At 44.1% G+C, this 18173-nt stretch overlaps 1 protein-coding gene across 3 annotated transcripts in view; it reads right to left on the bottom strand.

The window, feature by feature from the left end:
• Positions 1-18173, bottom strand: part of adamts10 (ADAM metallopeptidase with thrombospondin type 1 motif, 10) — a 51988-nt gene that overhangs the window by 10396 nt on the left and 23419 nt on the right. For all 3 annotated transcript variants that reach the window (XM_025899577.1, XM_025899578.1, XM_003445056.5), the window contains 10 exons: positions 17528-17571; positions 16928-17033; positions 13775-13921; positions 13455-13596; positions 10959-11066; positions 10469-10614; positions 9485-9548; positions 9216-9318; positions 6180-6313; positions 1465-1588 (listed from right to left, as the gene is read on the bottom strand). In XM_025899577.1, coding sequence (XP_025755362.1) covers positions 1465-1588; positions 6180-6313; positions 9216-9318; positions 9485-9548; positions 10469-10614; positions 10959-11066; positions 13455-13596; positions 13775-13921; positions 16928-17033; positions 17528-17571 — 1118 coding nt within the window. The remainder of the gene's footprint in view (positions 1-1464; positions 1589-6179; positions 6314-9215; positions 9319-9484; positions 9549-10468; positions 10615-10958; positions 11067-13454; positions 13597-13774; positions 13922-16927; positions 17034-17527; positions 17572-18173) is intronic.

Raw genomic sequence — 18173 nt, 5'->3', positions numbered from 1 at the left:
TTTTGAAATATGGTGTGCAACTACCACTAACAGTGCTTGCCGAGACTTGGTACTGTAGCTGCGCTGTTATTGCACAGATTGGAGTGGGCGGATAGCTCAGTAGGTAGAGTGGTGGCCCAATGTTCGGAAGGTCGGGGGTTCGACTCCACTGAACGGCTACCCTGAGGTAAACCTGAGCAAGGTACCGTCTCTACACACTGCTCCCCGGGCGCTGCACTGGTGGCTGCGTTTAGCGGATCCCTCGGCTTGGGGTTGACAGGCTGGCCTGGCCACTGTGGTTTGGCTGCCTGCTCAGGGTGTGTCCCCTTTTAGGAACCCTGTGAGGGGGTGAGAGGCGTTGACAGTTGGGTGAGAGACTCTGGAGTTGGTGTTGTGGGGAGAAAGTAACCCGAAATAGATCCGTCGGCACCAGGACCTCAAGCCACGCTGGCTGGACCTGACCTGAATCTGTCTGCCACGTGTCCCTGGGTGGCCAGTGGATAAAAGCATCAACATGTATATAATGTATGGTGCATGCAATATACGATTATATCTGCACGTTCCTTAAGTGTTTTCCAGGAGTTTTTCTGTGTGTCCTTAAAGACCCTGGGGTGGTATTCGATGCAGATGTGAAGTTTGGTTTCCTTTTTCACACCAAAACAACGTCTAACTATTTTTATTTGGCAGCTGGCCTGTGCTCTGTCTTCATGCTGCGACACCTTACAGGTTAAACTCAATGAGTCAACATTTTGTTATCAAGGTATGCAGATGACATGCAAGCATATCTTTCTGAAATCTCACTTGAAGCCCACGCTGATGGACGGATGCATAGACTCCTATGGCATTCATATAAAAAGTTAAAAGAATATCCAGGAATTTATAGACTTTGTGAAACAGGAATTGCCTTTTTCCCCCAGGTGCTAATGATAAGTGACTGTTACAATCTGTATGGCCAACTTAAAGTCTGGAGTGCATCAACTCTCACCTGCTATGTGTAAACACATCATTAATCTCTAAGCATTTATCAGACAAAACTCCGACTACAACAGGTGCTGAAATAAAAGATTGCGTGTGGCCGTGATGTAGAGTTTAGTTACCTTCATCGTATAAATAACCCTTGCAGCACACTGCTGTGGGCAGAGTTTGCATGAGAACAGACAATTAAATTATATATTTTGAAAGTCTGGGATATCCTAACTCACACCACAAGGCAGCTTTCCAAGGTGCACTCAGAATCCAGAGCGTCCAAATGTGCACATTTCTGGGACAACAGATAAATTACGTTGCATAATTTCTCATGGCAAATACCTCATGTTAACTTAATCCAAATCTTGGAAAAGTGGACCCCGTTCAAATATTGAAAGTAAAAGAAGCAAGCCCCTGCCCCAAATAAAGTCAAGCCTGATCTAAATCTTTATCCACATACAATGAGAACAACACAGCAGCATTTTACACATTGACCAGTGATTATTTTTAGTCCTCTACCTCCTTCTGGCAGCGAGTCGTTGAAGACTCCCTCCACAGACGTGCAGCTGCTCCCGTCGCCACCGCAGATCCGGCAGCGGTCCTCACGTACGTCTGAGCCGAGGACACGATCGCAACCGACGTGCTGCGGGAAGGGAGAAACTAGTGAGCCGCAGGGTCACTCGGGGTCACGGGTGAAGGGGCACAGTCAGTAAGTCGAGAGGTGTCAGAGGCCGGCCTGAGGGATTACCTCCTAATGTCTTCCAGGCCACTTTTTCAAAACACAGAAATATCAGATGGTAACTCCAGATGTGTTTTTCTGATCCTGTGCAGACATAAAGCTCTTAGGTTGCTAAACTCATAGCTGTCGACATAAATAAATTTCATGATGAGGGTTACAGGTGGTTTTACTCAAACTCTTTTACAGCGAAGCAAACCTAAACAAAAGTGCAGAAAACGAATAGCAACTGCTCTTATTCTCATATATTCCTGTGGCAGCTGCTTATTGTACAGCAGGATAATTAGGCTTAAGTTTATTATTACTTTAACAGCGATTGGATCGGAGTGCAGAATTAAATGAGTCAAAATGCTGATTCGTCCGGTGGCTTTGTAACGTGATGCGAGTAGGGGTGAGCTATAAAGGCTTAGCGATCCCAACACGTGTTGCCCAGATCGGATTTCCCCGTCCTCAAACAGCAGAAAATAAAACACATACCACTTCTGTGTCCATTCAATCAATCTCACTAAATACAACAAATAAAAACATTGATCCATAAACCGTTATTTTTGAGCTGAAACAATGACTCAGTGAATTAGTTATTGGCACCCATGTCACAATAAACCGGGAACCAGTTCCTCAAAGGTTTGAATTTGATGTTTTTCTTTGAATTCAATTCAATTTTATTTATACAGCAACAAATCACAACAACAGTCGCCTCAAGGTGCTTTATATTGTAAGGTAGACCCTACAATAATACATTCAGAGAAAAACCCAACAATCATATGACCCCCTATGAGCAAGCACTTTGGCGACAGTGGGAAGGAAAAACTCCCTTTTAACAGGAAGAAACCTCCGACAGAACCAGGCTCAGGGAGGGGCGGGGCCATCTGCTGTGACCGGTTGGGGTGAGAGAAGGAAGACAGGATAAAGACATGCTGTGGAAGAGAGCCAGAGGTCAATAATTATATAATAATAATAATAATAATAATAATAAATCAGATTTACGGGTTTAAGGTTTCACATCATTACTGCATTTAAGTTAATTTGCAGTAACTGGTGTACACTGTGAACTCTTCGGTTTCTTTGCTTTCAATACACTTTCTGCTTTGTTTTTTCTTCTTTAATTTCTCCTCTGGGGAATCTGATCTGCGTCACATCATATTTTGCTGTGTTCTTCCTACACTGCTACACACAGACTGCATGTTTACAAGGTGGAGTAGTTTGTAGTAACTCCCCTGGATGAACGCTGCACTCCACCTAAGCTGTTAGATTTATCCAGACAATTCCTTTTTCAATCCGCGAGACCCCACAGACATTCCCCAACAGAAGAGTTCTCATATAAAGACATACCGATTCTCCCTCAGCTGCCCCTCGTTGGGCTGAGCTGCCCTGCTGCTTCCTGAGAGAAAGCACATGCCTCAAACCCGTGCCTCCACTGAATTATTTGGGTTCGTTGATTACTCTTACTCTCACTGGGGCTGTTTGTTTTTGAGCCGCTAATTTGCACTGTTCTCAGTAGATTGTGTTGGTCATTACCGAAATAAACCTGCTGCATCTTTGTTTATAGGTTAGCGCATTGTTAGCAGATCAGAAGATTCCACTCCTATCGGCGCTGTTTTGCAATCGAAGCGTCACGCTAACTTAAATCTGGCCCTAGATTTGTGTTTGACATGCTGTGTAGAAACTCAGTCATGAAAATGACCAAACCCGCTGCGAGACAATCTAAAATAATTGAAACTTCATGTAGATTTTATCTTAGGAATGTCTAGTCGCAACTATGCCAAATTGAAATCTTCAAAAATAATCCGATCCACAGAATCCTCTTTGTTTTTAAACTAGGGCAGATTAGCCAGCGAGCGCACAGGTCGCACCTGCATTTACCTGAGCTGCCATTTCGAAGAAATTACAGGTGTTGCTAATGTTTTCTACACTCTATATTTGCACCAAAGGGGACAAAAAATAGACCCCGGCAGATGTTTTTTTCGTTTGCAACAGCACGTTGTCCTCAACATCTGTTCCCCTGCCCTTTCCCACCTCCCACACTTGTCCATCGTTCTTTCTGTTTCTCCTCTCTCTGATTGTTAGACGGCAACTTTGCATCCAAAAGCAGCTTGAAGTCACAGATATGATGAGAAAGAGATGTCTGTGCAGTTTAGCTGAAGTTTTATGTGTGCAATAAACATATAAGAGGTGGACTGCAGACAAAGAAACTGCAAGAACAAAGGAAAGGATGGGGTGGAAAGTTGGGACAGAGAGAGAAAGGAGTGGAGAGGTGTAGAGGGAAAAAAGAAAAAGCGAGAGATAATAAGAGCGGAGTGAATGAAAGCCAGCCTGCAGCGCAGACAGACTAACAGCTGAGCTGGAGGGTCACCGAGTTCCTACAGAGCAGAACAGAGCAGACTACAGAGGGAAGGAGGGAAGGAGGAGGGGGGGTGTTGATAAACAAAGTCGTCTTTTTGGATGGAACTTCCTCGGCTCCAGTGAAACCAGTCTGAAGCACTTTTATTAAAGGAGCTTACTGGGGGGTAAGTGGCAGCAGAGGGGAAGCTGAAAAATAAAATCTTTTGGCACAAAACTGAGCTACAACTATTAAACAACAAGCTGGATATCCTGATTAGATTTTTCTTCTCTGTGCCCTCGCCACAGTGGAAGTGCATCCAAAATAAACACAGTGGGATTCAGTGGGATCCATGTAAGCTGCACTATGTTACCACCAGGGTTTCCTTTGTCTACATTCTGCTACAGACGGGCCAAAATCCACAGCAGTTTGTTACTTTGTTTTCATTAATGAGGTTAAGCATGTTATTTAAGGGCTCCATTAGGTTGACAAACATTAATGTTAAACCACATGGTTACTATTCATTGCTAAGCACAGTTTGATTGGTGGTTGGTTCCCGTGGTTCAAAAAACCTCCTTGCGACCGCTTTGGTTGCTCTCAGATTGCCGTAGTTGCCCATAACTTGAAGCTTGGTGAAACAAACAAAGACTGTTTGCCCGTTTACAACAAACATGTTCCAGCCGTAAACCCACGCCGTTTACGGCTGGCTTCGCACTCACCTACAACTACTTACTGAATCGTTGGCAGGCGTTTGCAGACAAGTCGGTGCCGTCTATGCAAACTAAAGGCGACCGATGTGCAACCATCAAAGCAAAAACCAATGAGCGACATACAGTAGTCCCTCGCTATAACGCGGTTCACCTTTCACAGCCTCGCTGTTTCGCTGATTTTTTTTTGCAATTTTGCATGCTTTTTTTTTTTTTTTTACAGTGCATTGTGTTCTGCATCCTGATTGGCTGTAGACCACTGTCAATCAATCTCGTGCCGTGTCTCCTGTACAGTACAGAATGCATTTGGCTTGTCAAATTTACATAAATCTTCGATCGCTAGCAGTGTGACTCTGTGCTGTACTGTATGTCTGTAAGTTTTCTCTCCAACAAACACAACAATATCGACGAAACGTTTTGCACCGTCAAAGGCTCCTGCGGTCGCACCCAAAGGCAGAGGAAGATGCTAACCATCGCACAAGAAGCTGGACTTCTGGACCTGCTAAAGGAAGGTAGAAGCTGCCGGATTTTTCGGACCATAAGGCGCATTAAGCGAAACAAAACAGTCAGATAAGTCAAACTTTAACTCAACTCATTCTTCTTGCTTCCTCTACTTTCGTACCATTAATTCATTGAATTCTCTGGCAGCGGCTCTATTCTCATGTTCTGGACCTGAAAACAGGGTTTGAGCTTTGGTTTCTTTCTATAATACTGGACTTGCTTTTCTACGAACGTTTTAACTTTGAGAGAGTTTAAAAAAGAGAGTGTGAAAATGTTCATGCTTGTCTGAGTGTATTAAGTGCGTAGTGAGGAGTTTTGCAGCCTTAAAACATCTATAATAATTGTAAAAAAATAAAGCTGGCTACTTCGCAGATTTCACCTATCGCGGGTTATTTTTAGAACGTAACACTTACGTTTGTGGGTGGGACCACTGTATACTTAAATTTCTCCTTAACAATCGGTGGTTGCCAGGCAGTTGCCGACTCATCTCTATGCTTGTGTGACCGAGCGTTAGGAGGATTATTGGAAGAACATCGGGTGTTTTGCATGCCAAAGAAGCCACTAGAAGAGCTTTGTGCAAAAATGTTGCATGGTGACACGTCTGAACCCCTAACGAGGGATTTAAAGGGGCTGAGGAGCGTTCTGTGTGAGTTGGATTTTATAACTTTATAAAGCTTTACATGCACAAAATGCCACAGAAATCAAAATTCAAAAAGGATAATAATCCTAATAATGTTTTTAGTGGTTTAGATTAAGAGAGCATTAGTAAGAGGAAGGCTGCTGAGCAGCTGACTGTGATGACTTGCAGCTTTTAGTGTGTATACTACTTAATGGCGGCTGTCCAGACCCTTGAAAGTGACTATAAACAATATTATCTTAGATGAAAACAATTTAATGTTGAGTCATTTTAAGCCGTCTCCTCACTTCTAATGGCCGATATTTTGGCTGAAGGCAAACATGTGCAACTCACCTTACACTCTCCATTTACACACACGTCCAGAGAGTCGTCCCGGCACGGTGTCCCATCCACCACAGCGGGAGAGCGCTCGGTGTAGAAGTTGTATCCTTCTGCAAGGCAGTTGAGAGAGCAGGGCTTCACCCCACCTGGATATCCAAACAGATGGCACCAGTTTATTACTGAGATGATATTGGAGGACATTTTCAAATAAATCCCCCAAACTGGTGATTCGGACTGCAGAATAACAGGCGCTAAACAGGCCTCCTGTGGGCTTTTTCTCCCATCTTACCTACTGATAGCACAAATGCTCCTCTGATATAGCCACTCTGACACAACTCTAACCAGTGTGAATGTGGGATAATATGGAAATGAGGGTAAAAGCATTGTATCCTGACAGGGCTGCAGACAGAACAGGCAGACTGAGAAAGAAAAGAGTCCGCGGTGGAAGTACAACCAAAGTACAAGCAGCTGAATGTAATTACATCTCTGCTTTTGTGGAAATGCACATACGGACACGAAACTACCTCAATGAATGCATATAAACACACATGCAGTCTATATGCTCCCTGCTGAGGGACCTCTTAACGAATCTGAGCGAGAGCGAGATTTCCGTTGGGAATCGACATTAGCATCCACAGCAGTTACATGGAAAAGCCAATCAGCTGAACTAACTCTTTTTATGGGACATTTCTTAAAGTATTTATGCGGGAAAATGAATTTTGGAGGCAACAAGCAGAGCGATAAACCACATATACTCAGTCAGAGTTAAGCTGAACATCTTCTTTAGTGTTTCCCAAATGTATGTGTAATATTTATTATGCAAACATACCAACATACTTAAATCTAAATCTGTGTGCATGCACACGCACACACAGCATTGCTAAAGGTCTTCTCCTGCCAAGTGGCATATACTGTATCATTCATTAATCTGTGCACTTTGCCAGCTGCTCCACTATTTGAGTGACTGTCGACATCAGCTTGGCGTGCGTTTGTTTGTGCTGGCAGCGCTAAAGCAGGTACAGCGCCGGGCCGGAGAGAGAGAACGAAAGAGAGTTGGAGAGTTTGTGCTGGCAGAGCTCACAGACAATAAAGCGGTCCGACCGCGGAAAACTACAATTCCCATGGTGCCTCACTTTGGCAGGGCAATCACAGCAATCACTGCAGCAGCAGGGTGTGTGTATGTGTGTGCGTTATAACTCGCAGGGTTTTGGTGTATGGAGTGTGAAGGTCGAATGTGAAGGCTGTTGGACCGAGAACAGTAACGGAGAGCAGCTTGACAAAATGCTTATATGGAGAGAGGCTTTTTAACGAACTGTCCTTGGCTGTCTGCGCCGAGAGAGAAAGGCTGCCTCTGTTCTCCGTGTCGGACATAGAACTCGGAGACGGCTTGCATTATGGCGAGCTGAATAAAGCCAGAGGAAGGGAGTCGTCTATGGGGGGGGGCAATGACAGAGAAAGAAAAAGGGAAAGTGAAGCAGTCTCCACCGAGTGTGACGTTATAAGGAAAAGGCTAAAATGAGCATTTGAGGACAGAGGAGTGATCTGGCCTCAGCACGGGGCAGAGACGATGGCAACGTTCCTATTTTAACAGCTGCAAGGGATTTCCATTGTAAAATCAGCTGACCTGATGAAAGGAGCACTTGTTGCCTGGAGTTGGAATCGGATGGCTGACCATCTCTGTAACCCATTATGTTACTGGAGGGCCAGATTAAAGGCGGTTATGTCGCTGAAACTATTTATCTTTCACGTCCAGGTTTAGCGTCTAGCGCTCATCAGGAGCGAGGAATTCCTGCAAGGCATTGTGGGATGCATGGCTCTCTGCAGCCACCATCTGCAGGCCAGACAGGGGCGAGTCTGCAGCAGCAGAAGCTTCGATTCACATTTTGCTCTCTCTCCACGCACGCATGCACGCGACTGTCTTTACCCCGACTTTGGCTCGTCTCCTTGAATCCTCTCTTGGCTCGCATCCCTCTCACCTTCATCTCACCTGTACTGCCCTTTTATGCTATCCTAATGTCACAATTCTACGCGCTCAAGACACAAACTATGGTCCAACTGTTTAAGCAATGAAACAAGTAGAGCAGGAATGACATCACAGGGTCATGGAAAACTTTCCTTTAAGCCACATTTTTAAAGGTAAACATGACTTTAACAAGCTTATAATCACTCAGCAGATATAGCATGTAACCCATATGATTCAGCTTATCCAGTAATCACTGTGTTCTTGCAGTTCAACACAAGAGAGCATTGTGTACAGATGTGAATGGACTGATATTTTAAGTAAGTAGTGGAGTAAAGAAGTAAGTGAATTATGATGGGACCTTAAGCTTGGATTTTACTGTTATCTATGTTGAATTCAATTTTTATTTATTTCTATAGCACCAAATCACAGTGGCTCTAGCCTCCTCATGCTTTGTGAGGTAGACACCCTACAACAGGGGTGTCGAACTCCAGGCCCCGAGGGCCGGTGTCCTGCAGGTTTTAGATCTCACCCTGGGTCAGCACACCTGAATCACATGATGAGTTCATCACCAGGCCTCTGGAGAACTACAAGACATGTCGAGAAGGTAATTTAGCCATTTAAATCAGCTGTGGATCAAGGACACATCTAAAACCTGCAGGACACCGGCCCTCGAGGCCTGGAGTTCAACACCCCTGATACTAGCAAGCTAGAGAGACTCAGTAAATGGAAAATGGACTGGTTCTTATATACTACCGCTACCTGAGCACTCTAATTGCTTTATACAACATGCTGTATTCACCCGCATTCATTCAAGCACTTTTTTCTATGCTTTTTCTACATTGGTGCTTTCTGTCCAACAACACATTCATACTCTGATGGATCCATCAGAGAACAACTTGAGGTTAGTATCTTTCCCAGCGATACCCGCTAACCTTCCGATTAGTGGATATGTTCATTATTTTACCTGCAAAGCACCACTGATTGACCTGGTCTGGTCACACCTGATGGTCTGAGAAACGTCTGCAAGCTCACATTAAACTCGTGCATGCACACACACCCAAGTGAGACGAGCACTACTCACTCACCTCCTCTGTAAGGCTTCCAGGTGTAAAACTTTCCCCGAAAGGGGATGCTATCGAAGTTGGAACACTGAATCTCTCGGAAATCCCGAGAGCCTGCAGGGCAGTCCTGTAACATACACGTGTGCATGCAGCTTTATACGTGCAAGCAGAGGTCTATGCAGCGACCACATAAAACACATTCATTCAAACCATATTCCTATTTTTGATTACAGTGGTTTGACCAGTTGATGAGAGCAATAATGATGATGATGATGAAGAGCACCAATACTCACATCTATATTGCAGGACCTGAAGCGTTTTCTCTCTCCTAGGCAATATTTCCCACCAATAGTTGGCCTGCAGTGAGACACAAAGAGATCCGACGTCCATCACGTAGCACTGACTTTTAGCATTCCTCACCTTTGTGTTTAAATTCACTGTCACGCTTCCTTTTTAAAAACTGCATTATTGTTTTTTCACAAACAGAGCTGCAGTCTGCCATTTTCACATGACTGTTGGTGTTAAACCGTAAACACATTCAAAGAGAACGAAGCCAAAACAAAGATGCAAAAAGACGCTTAAAACGATACAGGAGAGTGTTGGCCTCAGATTTGGGTCAATCCATTTTCAGTTTAATCAGTTCAAGACCAGGCATCTGGTGGCTGCGACTCGAAAGGTCATTTTATGATCATCCCCACTCCGCTGCTGCCTGCAAGAACATCTTGGATTAAATGATAGGAATGATGTTTTCAGTGTGTTTGAGTTTGAAGAAGCAGCATTTAATGGCTCATTTACTTCTGCCCTATGGCTGTTGGATTTAATGTAACCAGTATTGGCAAAAATACCAGTTTGGAAAACAAAAAATATATAATGAAAAGATCCTATTGCAATTCAAACATGGATTACCAGGCTTCCATTTGGACACATGGGTGGGCTGGCTGTGTCCATCCTGATCTGTGTGTTTTGGATGTCGGGCTATAATCTGGAGATCCTCTGGACTGAAACAACAGCTCTTATAATATATGAATACTACCATCTCATATGGTCATTTAACTGCAACCACAGAAGCTCCACCCACCTGCTATGCAAGCTTTCCCTTTATGAGGGGCAGCCAATGAGAAGCTACAAGGCTTATTACAGAGGATGAACCGAGACGCCACCCGGAGTAAGATAAATGTGGTTCAGCTTCTGAATCACACTGAGCTGCTTTAGTAAAGGTCAATAATAAAAACATGCAGGACACATTGGCTAAGATCAGGTGAAGCTAAGCTCCGTACCTGGGGCTGTCGCAGTGTCTGACAGAAGAGGAGACGCCACCTCCACATGTCCTGCTGCACTCCTCCCAGGGAGACCACAGACCCCAGCCTCCATCCACACCCTGTGGGCGAGTCCCGTACGCCACGCACACCCTCTTGTAGCACCACTGCACAGTTGCAGATACATGTAAGTATAGCAATGATCATAAACGTACAGCAACATCAGTCCTCGGCACATACGTTCTAATCTCAAAGACAAAACAAAAGAAACACGTGACTCACAAACCTACCAACACATGTTTACTGAGATGATATTTTTCCCTTTTTTAAATTTGTAATCGTACAGATATTTTCCTTGAGATCAAAACAAATTAACAGCCGAGCCTGATGACGTGCTGCTTCTTTATTCTCATGAACACTCGGTTCTCACTCGCAGCCATATTTGGACTTTGTTTTGCTTCACTGCTTTACGCAATAATTAAAAGAAAAGAGCATTATTAGGAGCGTTTACCCCTTTCTCTATGGTGTTGGTCTGACAGATGGTTCCCTCTGCAGCGGGAATGCTGGTTGTGATACAACGGTTGCTCTTACTCATGCACCAAAGTTCACTGCAGACTTCCTGTGTGTGTGAATGAAAGAGAGTAAAAAGGAAAAAACATTTGAGACGGCGAGACGTGCGATAAAAGAGAAACAAAGCATAAAGTGAGACAACCTGACGGTGTCTTTGCGTACGATCAAAACCCAGACGTGAGAGCAGATGCGTGCCTTGTTCGCCTTCCTCTCCTCTCCCTCTGTAGCAGTGCCTCTAACACCTGGCAGTGGGGGTTATGTTTTACTGTGTACACGTGCTCTGACCGCGGAGTATCAATAATGATGAGTCTATAAAGCAGTTTGCTGTTCCAGATGTCCGCTCACTCTGAACCTGGCCCCGTAAAACTTGACCGTGCAATAAAGTGGATGCTATTAAGTGAAGGTACCACAAGATGTTTCACATCACAGATTTGTAAGGAGGGAGTGAGCAGTGACATAATAACAGCTGAATGGCAGCCCGGGGCGCCTGCGAATGGACGCACGGCGAAAGAAAGTGAGGCTCGTTTTTTTAAACAACACCAGTCCAGAAGGATTATCTGATTATAAAGGCTGGCAGAGGGAGAAAGTGTGTGTGAGTGTTATGGTGGGCACCACATGTGGGATGTGGAGATGTTTTGCTCACAGATGGTCCTGGGTTTTTGTTCTCAGACTCTGGATACTCGTCTCTCGGTCTTATTATTCTGCTGTTTAAGGTTCTGGTTTTTGTGTTTGTTGGATTTCGAGAGTTCCCGTTTTGCTTTCTTGCACTCGTTGAATCTGGGTTTCGGTTTGACGCTGTTTATTTATATGATGCAGTGGTTTTGAGTTTGTGTCTTGGTTTATTATAGCTAACTGTATTAATGATGGTTTCCCGTGTATTTGCTTACGCCCTGGCCGCTCTGCGTCCCCCTGTTAAGTGCTAGTGTTCATACCCATGTCTCCTGTTTTACTTTGAAGGGTGTTTTTGTCTTTTATTTCCTGTCTCAGTTCTGCTTCCTGTCCGTCTCCCCTGATTCACCTGATTGTTTTCACCTGCTGTTTTCCTGCGTACAGGCCGGTGTTTCCCTCAGGTGCTAACCTGTTTATTTCCATTTAGATTTAAGTTTCTTTGTGGATTTTATTGGTTTTCCATGTTTGTGGACTTTTGATCCCACTGGGACTTTTGTTTTTCTTGATTATTATTCAGCTATTAAAGCTTCCTTTGTTTGTATCATATGCTTCCTGCGTGCCACATTTTGGATCCTCTCCAGCTTTAAACTCTGCACATATAACCGTGTCAAACAAAGTGTTCGAGGCACTGCATACACCTGAAAATCTTAAGGGTGGAAACTTAAAAGGGCCTAAAAACAAAAAGTGTGCTGCATGTGTGTTACTGATGACCGAATGCATTGCAACAAACTGCTCCTTCCTGCCTCCCGATGCCACACGCAGTCTCAAACTGGCACCGAGGGTCTTCTGCATTCATAATTGTCTATAACATCATGGATACTTAAGACAGGTTAAATACTTTTTTCTAACGCAGCATGAAAGTGCAATTATATGGAGGCCTGTTTACACCACCGGGGTTGAAAATTTTGGGTCGTTATGTTGAACTTTACATCGAGTACCAACTCAACTACCCCCAAAGGGCAATTCTAAAACTTGGACGTTTTATGCTGATGTCAGCTGGTAATATGAAAATCTGTCCATCCCGCTTATCCAGGGTCGCGGGGACATCACCCTGAGCAGAGAAGCCCAGACCTCCCTCTCCCCGCCCACCTCCTCCAGCTTATCCGGGGAAACTCCGAGATGTTCCCAGGCCAGCCGAGAGATATAATCTCTCCAGCTTGGTGTAGTGGCTCGTGGAGCATATTCATCTTCCTGTGTCATTGTAAAGACATTTCCTAATTTGTATGACCCTGACCTTTCACCTTTCACCTTGAAGCGTTACATATCATAATGGTGTATTTAATTATGTTTACTCATATGGTTGGAGCGGAATAGGCTGAAATCTCCAAGCTGTAAAAACTTGAGATTTTAAGATGTAGTCGTGCAGTGTGAGTTGTTTATGGCATCACTGTGATGTCACAGGGCGTCTTATTGAAAAAAAGTGGGTTGTACAGCTCTCTGTGTCTTTTCACGTCATTGTTTTTTGTTAACTTTGGCCTTGGGCGCTAACAATGAAGGTCGAAGCCAACCTCGCTACTCATGTCACGCTATATTGTAAGTTTGACGACCATTCATAAAAAATTGGAGGTAATATAAAGTTTTTCAACACACTAACATGAAATCTTTTTTCTCTCCAGTGGCAGAAACAAGAAAAACGACAGACATCGCTTAAAAGTTTGTCAGTGGATCTTTACAGAAAATATACTGTAAGAAAATCTGTATGAATTTTGCCACTTCAGCTGACAAATGCTGTAAAAGTTGAGCGAAAGATAACTGAAAATATACCCACCGCGTATTTGCACTGTCGAGACCTGACGCCGTACTGAAAGCGGCACTGTTCGTCTGCATCGTAGGCCTGACCTGGCGCTGTGGTGGGGTACACAAACTCCTGCTTTGGCGGGACGTTGTTCAGGCAGGAGCCCATACCTGAGCTAAAGGTGGAAACAGAAAAAACAACACTAAACAGGCTGCAGTAAGTCTTCCTGCTCCGTCTGCGACTCGGATGTTTCTCTGACCATCAGAAATTTTACACCAGTCTTTGTGAGACCGTTCCTTCCTCAACCCTCTCATTAACAAATTATTTATGCCGCTGCAGATAATCTGACTCACTCCAGGAAGCTGGTGATGTAATCCCGGCTGCAGGCGGACCAGATGAACGGATTTGTCTTCATGGTGATGTGGTCAGCCATCAGCTTGGCAGTCTCCTGGCTGCGGGGCCCGCAGGCGTTCCCCATGCCGTCGTGGTTCATCCCAAACCTAAAGCCCATGATGATACAGTGACAACACTTTGAGGCCATGTGGACGGGTAATAATCCCTGCAGCAGCGACGGGGACAGTGGAAAAAAGATCACTGTTGATAACCGAGAGGGATCTAAAGAACAGACATATGAAAGATTACGGTCCACAGCTGTCAGACACGTCCACCTTCCATCTATCAAAAAAATCCCACCAGATGTTTCATTAGTATCATCTTAGGACAGCGGTCTCAAGGAGAACCTGGTACCCTGGTGGTGGTGTTGTTTTTATTGGACATCAAGTCTGGGACTGATTTACACCTCATAAAGACACATCTGTACGGCTTTAAAGGGGCTTAACTTCTTAACTCGCGTGTTATTATGTTTGAATAACAACAAAACGGCCAATTTTGTGTCACACGGGGTCAAGTTCAGAGCTGCCATTCTAATTAGGTTACTTTTCTACTCAATTTTTAAGGAAACTTCTGAGGATTTGTTACTCTAGTATTAAATGCTTTCGCCTGGAAAAAGAAAACACGCCTTTTTTCAAGTCAAAGATTTTACACATCAAGATGTGATTAAAGAATCATCAGAGCTTTAGAAGGTTCAAAAATTATTTAAATACAACCCCAGACGTATGAACACATTTTGACATTTTACATGACAAAAAACTAAAAGCTGAAATTCAGAAGCAGCGCGAGAAAAACTAAGCACGCCTCTCGATTCAGAAGCTTGCAGAACCTTTCGCAGCGATAACTTAGTTATTGTTTTCTGTGACTTTATCGAGTCTCTCGCATCATTACAGCGTTTGACTTTGTTTATGCACAGTTCTCTTAAAGTCTCCACAATCTCACTCTGACTGGGCCGTCGCAGCACTCGATTACTTTCGTGTTCAGGCATCCTGCTGTAGATTTGCTGCTATGTTCAGTATCATTGTCCTGATTCATGAACCAGTTATGACTTCAGAAGACGAGTTAATGGTTTACTCAATGACTGTAAGGTGCCTCTGGCAGCCCTCCATTAGTGTTTGTGCTGATAGGTGGTGTTTGGTTTTCTCCAAATGTGGTGCTGAGCATTACGGTCAAACATCTCCACTCTGGTCTGTTCAAAGGACTTTGTTCTTAAAGTCTTGCAGCCTGTTCAGATGTAACTTTGCAAACCTAAGCCGTGCTGCCGTCTTCTTTTGGGAGAGAAGAGGCTTTCTGCTGGCAACCCTTCCAAACAGGCTTTTTCTACTGGATTGTACTGAACTTAGCATGCTTACTGAGGCCGGTAGAGTCTGAAATCGAGCTCTTAGGGTTTTTGACCGGCAACTGTCATGAACGTTTGTCACTTTCTTGGAAATGACCCTATGAATCCTCATTGCTGATGCCTGCAGACCAGCAACCTGACAAAACCCTTTGGTTTTTTGGAGGAGCTCACACTTGCTGACGATCACGTCGTAAAGTGCTACTTACACTCTAGTTAGGGTTAAGGTTGGCTTTTTGTTAAATGAATAATGACATGGTGCAATATGTCATGACTTATTGTTCATCTTAGATCATATTTACCTCATTTTCTCAGGATGTCCTGATATATAAAAGGGGGCACTTACTTTCTCGTACTCCTAACGGCATATTTTCATTCCTGAGGTTTCTGTCAGCAAAGAATTTTTAAATTATTCTCGAAAATAATCTGTAGATTAATCGGCAAAGTCAGTACGTTTGCATGATGGAGATCTTTGCAATTTATGCACACAATTTTACAATGCAATGTTTGAATCGCTAAGATTTCACTAAAACCTAATTAAAATGTTTGCTTTACAGTATTTGATTAACAGCCTTAACCTCAGAGTCATGTACAAGAAGCAAAAGGAGTCCATGGCAGGCAGCGATATCATTCTAGTAGCTGTTTGAGGCGGTTCTCAAAACGTTCCACCTCCCTGCAGAGCCATTCGTGTTTGGTCCCTTCATGTGTGCACCCTCATGTGTGCATATATATACATTAATTAGTCATGTTGACAGGGTGCCCTCAGGGTTTGAGTGCTTTAAAAAACAAAGACCTGTGTTAACCATTAGGAAAGCAGAACCCTGATGGATCCACCATCTGCACGAATACTTTTCGATGCTATTTTCATACACAAATGAACGGGACGGTGAACTGCTGAGCACGAAGGATACAACAGTAACAGATGTCGAGACAGAATTTTGCTCCCGCTCGTGAGCTGATTTCACTGGGATGCAAAGGAACGACGTTCAGCGCTCTTACTGATGGATCTGACTCGTGATGTTCGAGACTCGATCCCCAGCAGAGGATCAGAAACACCCCGCAGGGACATTTCATGTTTCAGGAAGGACAGTCAGGTCTAATTCACGGATCACAGATTGTGCGTCTTTTTTATTTAAAGAACAGATGTTTGTCATCACATGTGAAGCATTTATCCGTGGCCTCGGTGCTCGATTTCTGCAAGAAACACTTGTGGATTTTGACCTAGTTTCCGGAGGTTTATAACACAACCCCCAACGCATACTTTGAAACAAAAGTTGACACTTTTATACGGCATTTTCGTGGGATGGTGGTTGAAAGACATTTCAGCATCGCTATAAATCAATTCGTTTAAATCCCAGACAGCTTCAAACCCATGTTTAAGTCTGGTTTCACGGACAGCTGCGATGGATCTACTCATCGAGTTGGCAGCTGGTTTAATATTTGCAAAGGCCGTATATTCTGGAAACGACGCTGCCGTCTGTGGCCAACAGCATCGAAACTGAAGGAATATTTGTAATTCTTCTGCTGTCTGACACCTCGAGCTCTCCAACGCTTCTGCCTCTGTGGCGAAGATGAATTTGTCCTGAAATTCACAAACTTGTGGGATTTTCCTCTCATTCGACAGATTTTTATCGAGCCAGAGTAATTATATTAGAAATACAAGTAAACGGTGTTGCACATCGATGAGATGATATCAAACAGAAGTCTCTTTTTTTGTGCAACATCTGCAAATGTGTCCAGGAAATTAAAAAATAAGAGTGTGCGTGTGTTTGTTACTCACGTGTGTCCAATCTCATGGGCGATAGTGAAGGCCGTTCCCAGGCCGATGTCCTCATTGATGCTGCAGCTCCTCTCTGGCTCACACATCCCTCCTACTGGAGCCAAGCCTGCAGAAATACACTATATGAATATAAAAAAACCTCTATTCTGAAGCAAGCACACGAACCGAATGAGAATCCCAACTGAGAGAGAAAGGATGATGTTCCCAGCAGCAGCTCACTATTTTGCCAACTCTGCTTTTAGTAAAGCGTGCACTATCAATAAACATGCAGAATGCACCGTGTAAAAGTACACAGATGCACATCATTTGCATCGCACTTTCTCGTGTATGTAAGAATGTTAAACATGCATGCACACTTTTTTTTTAATGTCAACTCTGCAACTCTTTGGAAAGTAAGAACACACTGGGTGGGACCCCTGAAATTATTTTCGGATGAGTAACTGATTTTAGAGTTAAGGATGGAAAAAGGTGTAGGGTTACGTTTAGGGTTACGGTTGGGAGGAAGCATGAAGCTGTGACGGTCAGGGCTAGGAGAAAGAGCTGGAGTATCAGCGGGATCAGAAATATGGAGGTCTGTGGTCACGTGTGATGGAAGGTTACCTAGAGTTTCACAGGGCTTGTTTTTTTGGATGCAGATGTCATACCTGCAAGACGTGAGGAAAAAAAACAAGGAGGTTTGACACTCGTACACAACAAGGTGCAGGAACAGAAACGGCATCAACCGCTGCTTAAGATACATGTGAACACACTTGGACACGCAGGGTATTCACACGCACACGCACACAGTAGCGACAGCAGACGGATAAAGTTTAAAAAGAACAATAGGCGGAAACCGCGGACGGTCACTGCGGTGTCATCGCGTCTGGACAGCTTCCATCCCCGTTTGATAAATGCTGCTGTAAAACCAAGCTGTTCTCACCAAGCCGCCACCAAGACCGCATCTCAAAAAAGTTGTGACATTTATCTGTTTTCACCCCCCCACCTCCCCTCGCCACCCCAACGCTAACCTCCCGCAGCTCGAGTTCATAGCACATTCTTTTGCACAGAATAGGAAAGTATTTGTGGCAGCGCTGCCCGAGCACAAGTGCGTTCAGATGACTCTGACCAAACCGTGGCCGTGCTGTTCGCTGTTGCACATTCCTGAGTCAATAGCGCCAGTGTTTTTTTTTTTCTACTTAACATGCATCCACCACTGGTGTCTGCATTTTACTGCGTGCTACGATGATTTTTAACATTCTGCTCAATG

This window comes from Oreochromis niloticus, linkage group LG17 (genome assembly GCF_001858045.2).
Source record: "Oreochromis niloticus isolate F11D_XX linkage group LG17, O_niloticus_UMD_NMBU, whole genome shotgun sequence".
NCBI classification, from domain to species: Eukaryota; Metazoa; Chordata; class Actinopteri; order Cichliformes; family Cichlidae; genus Oreochromis; species Oreochromis niloticus.
This window is presented reverse-complemented; position numbering and strand designations above follow the sequence as displayed.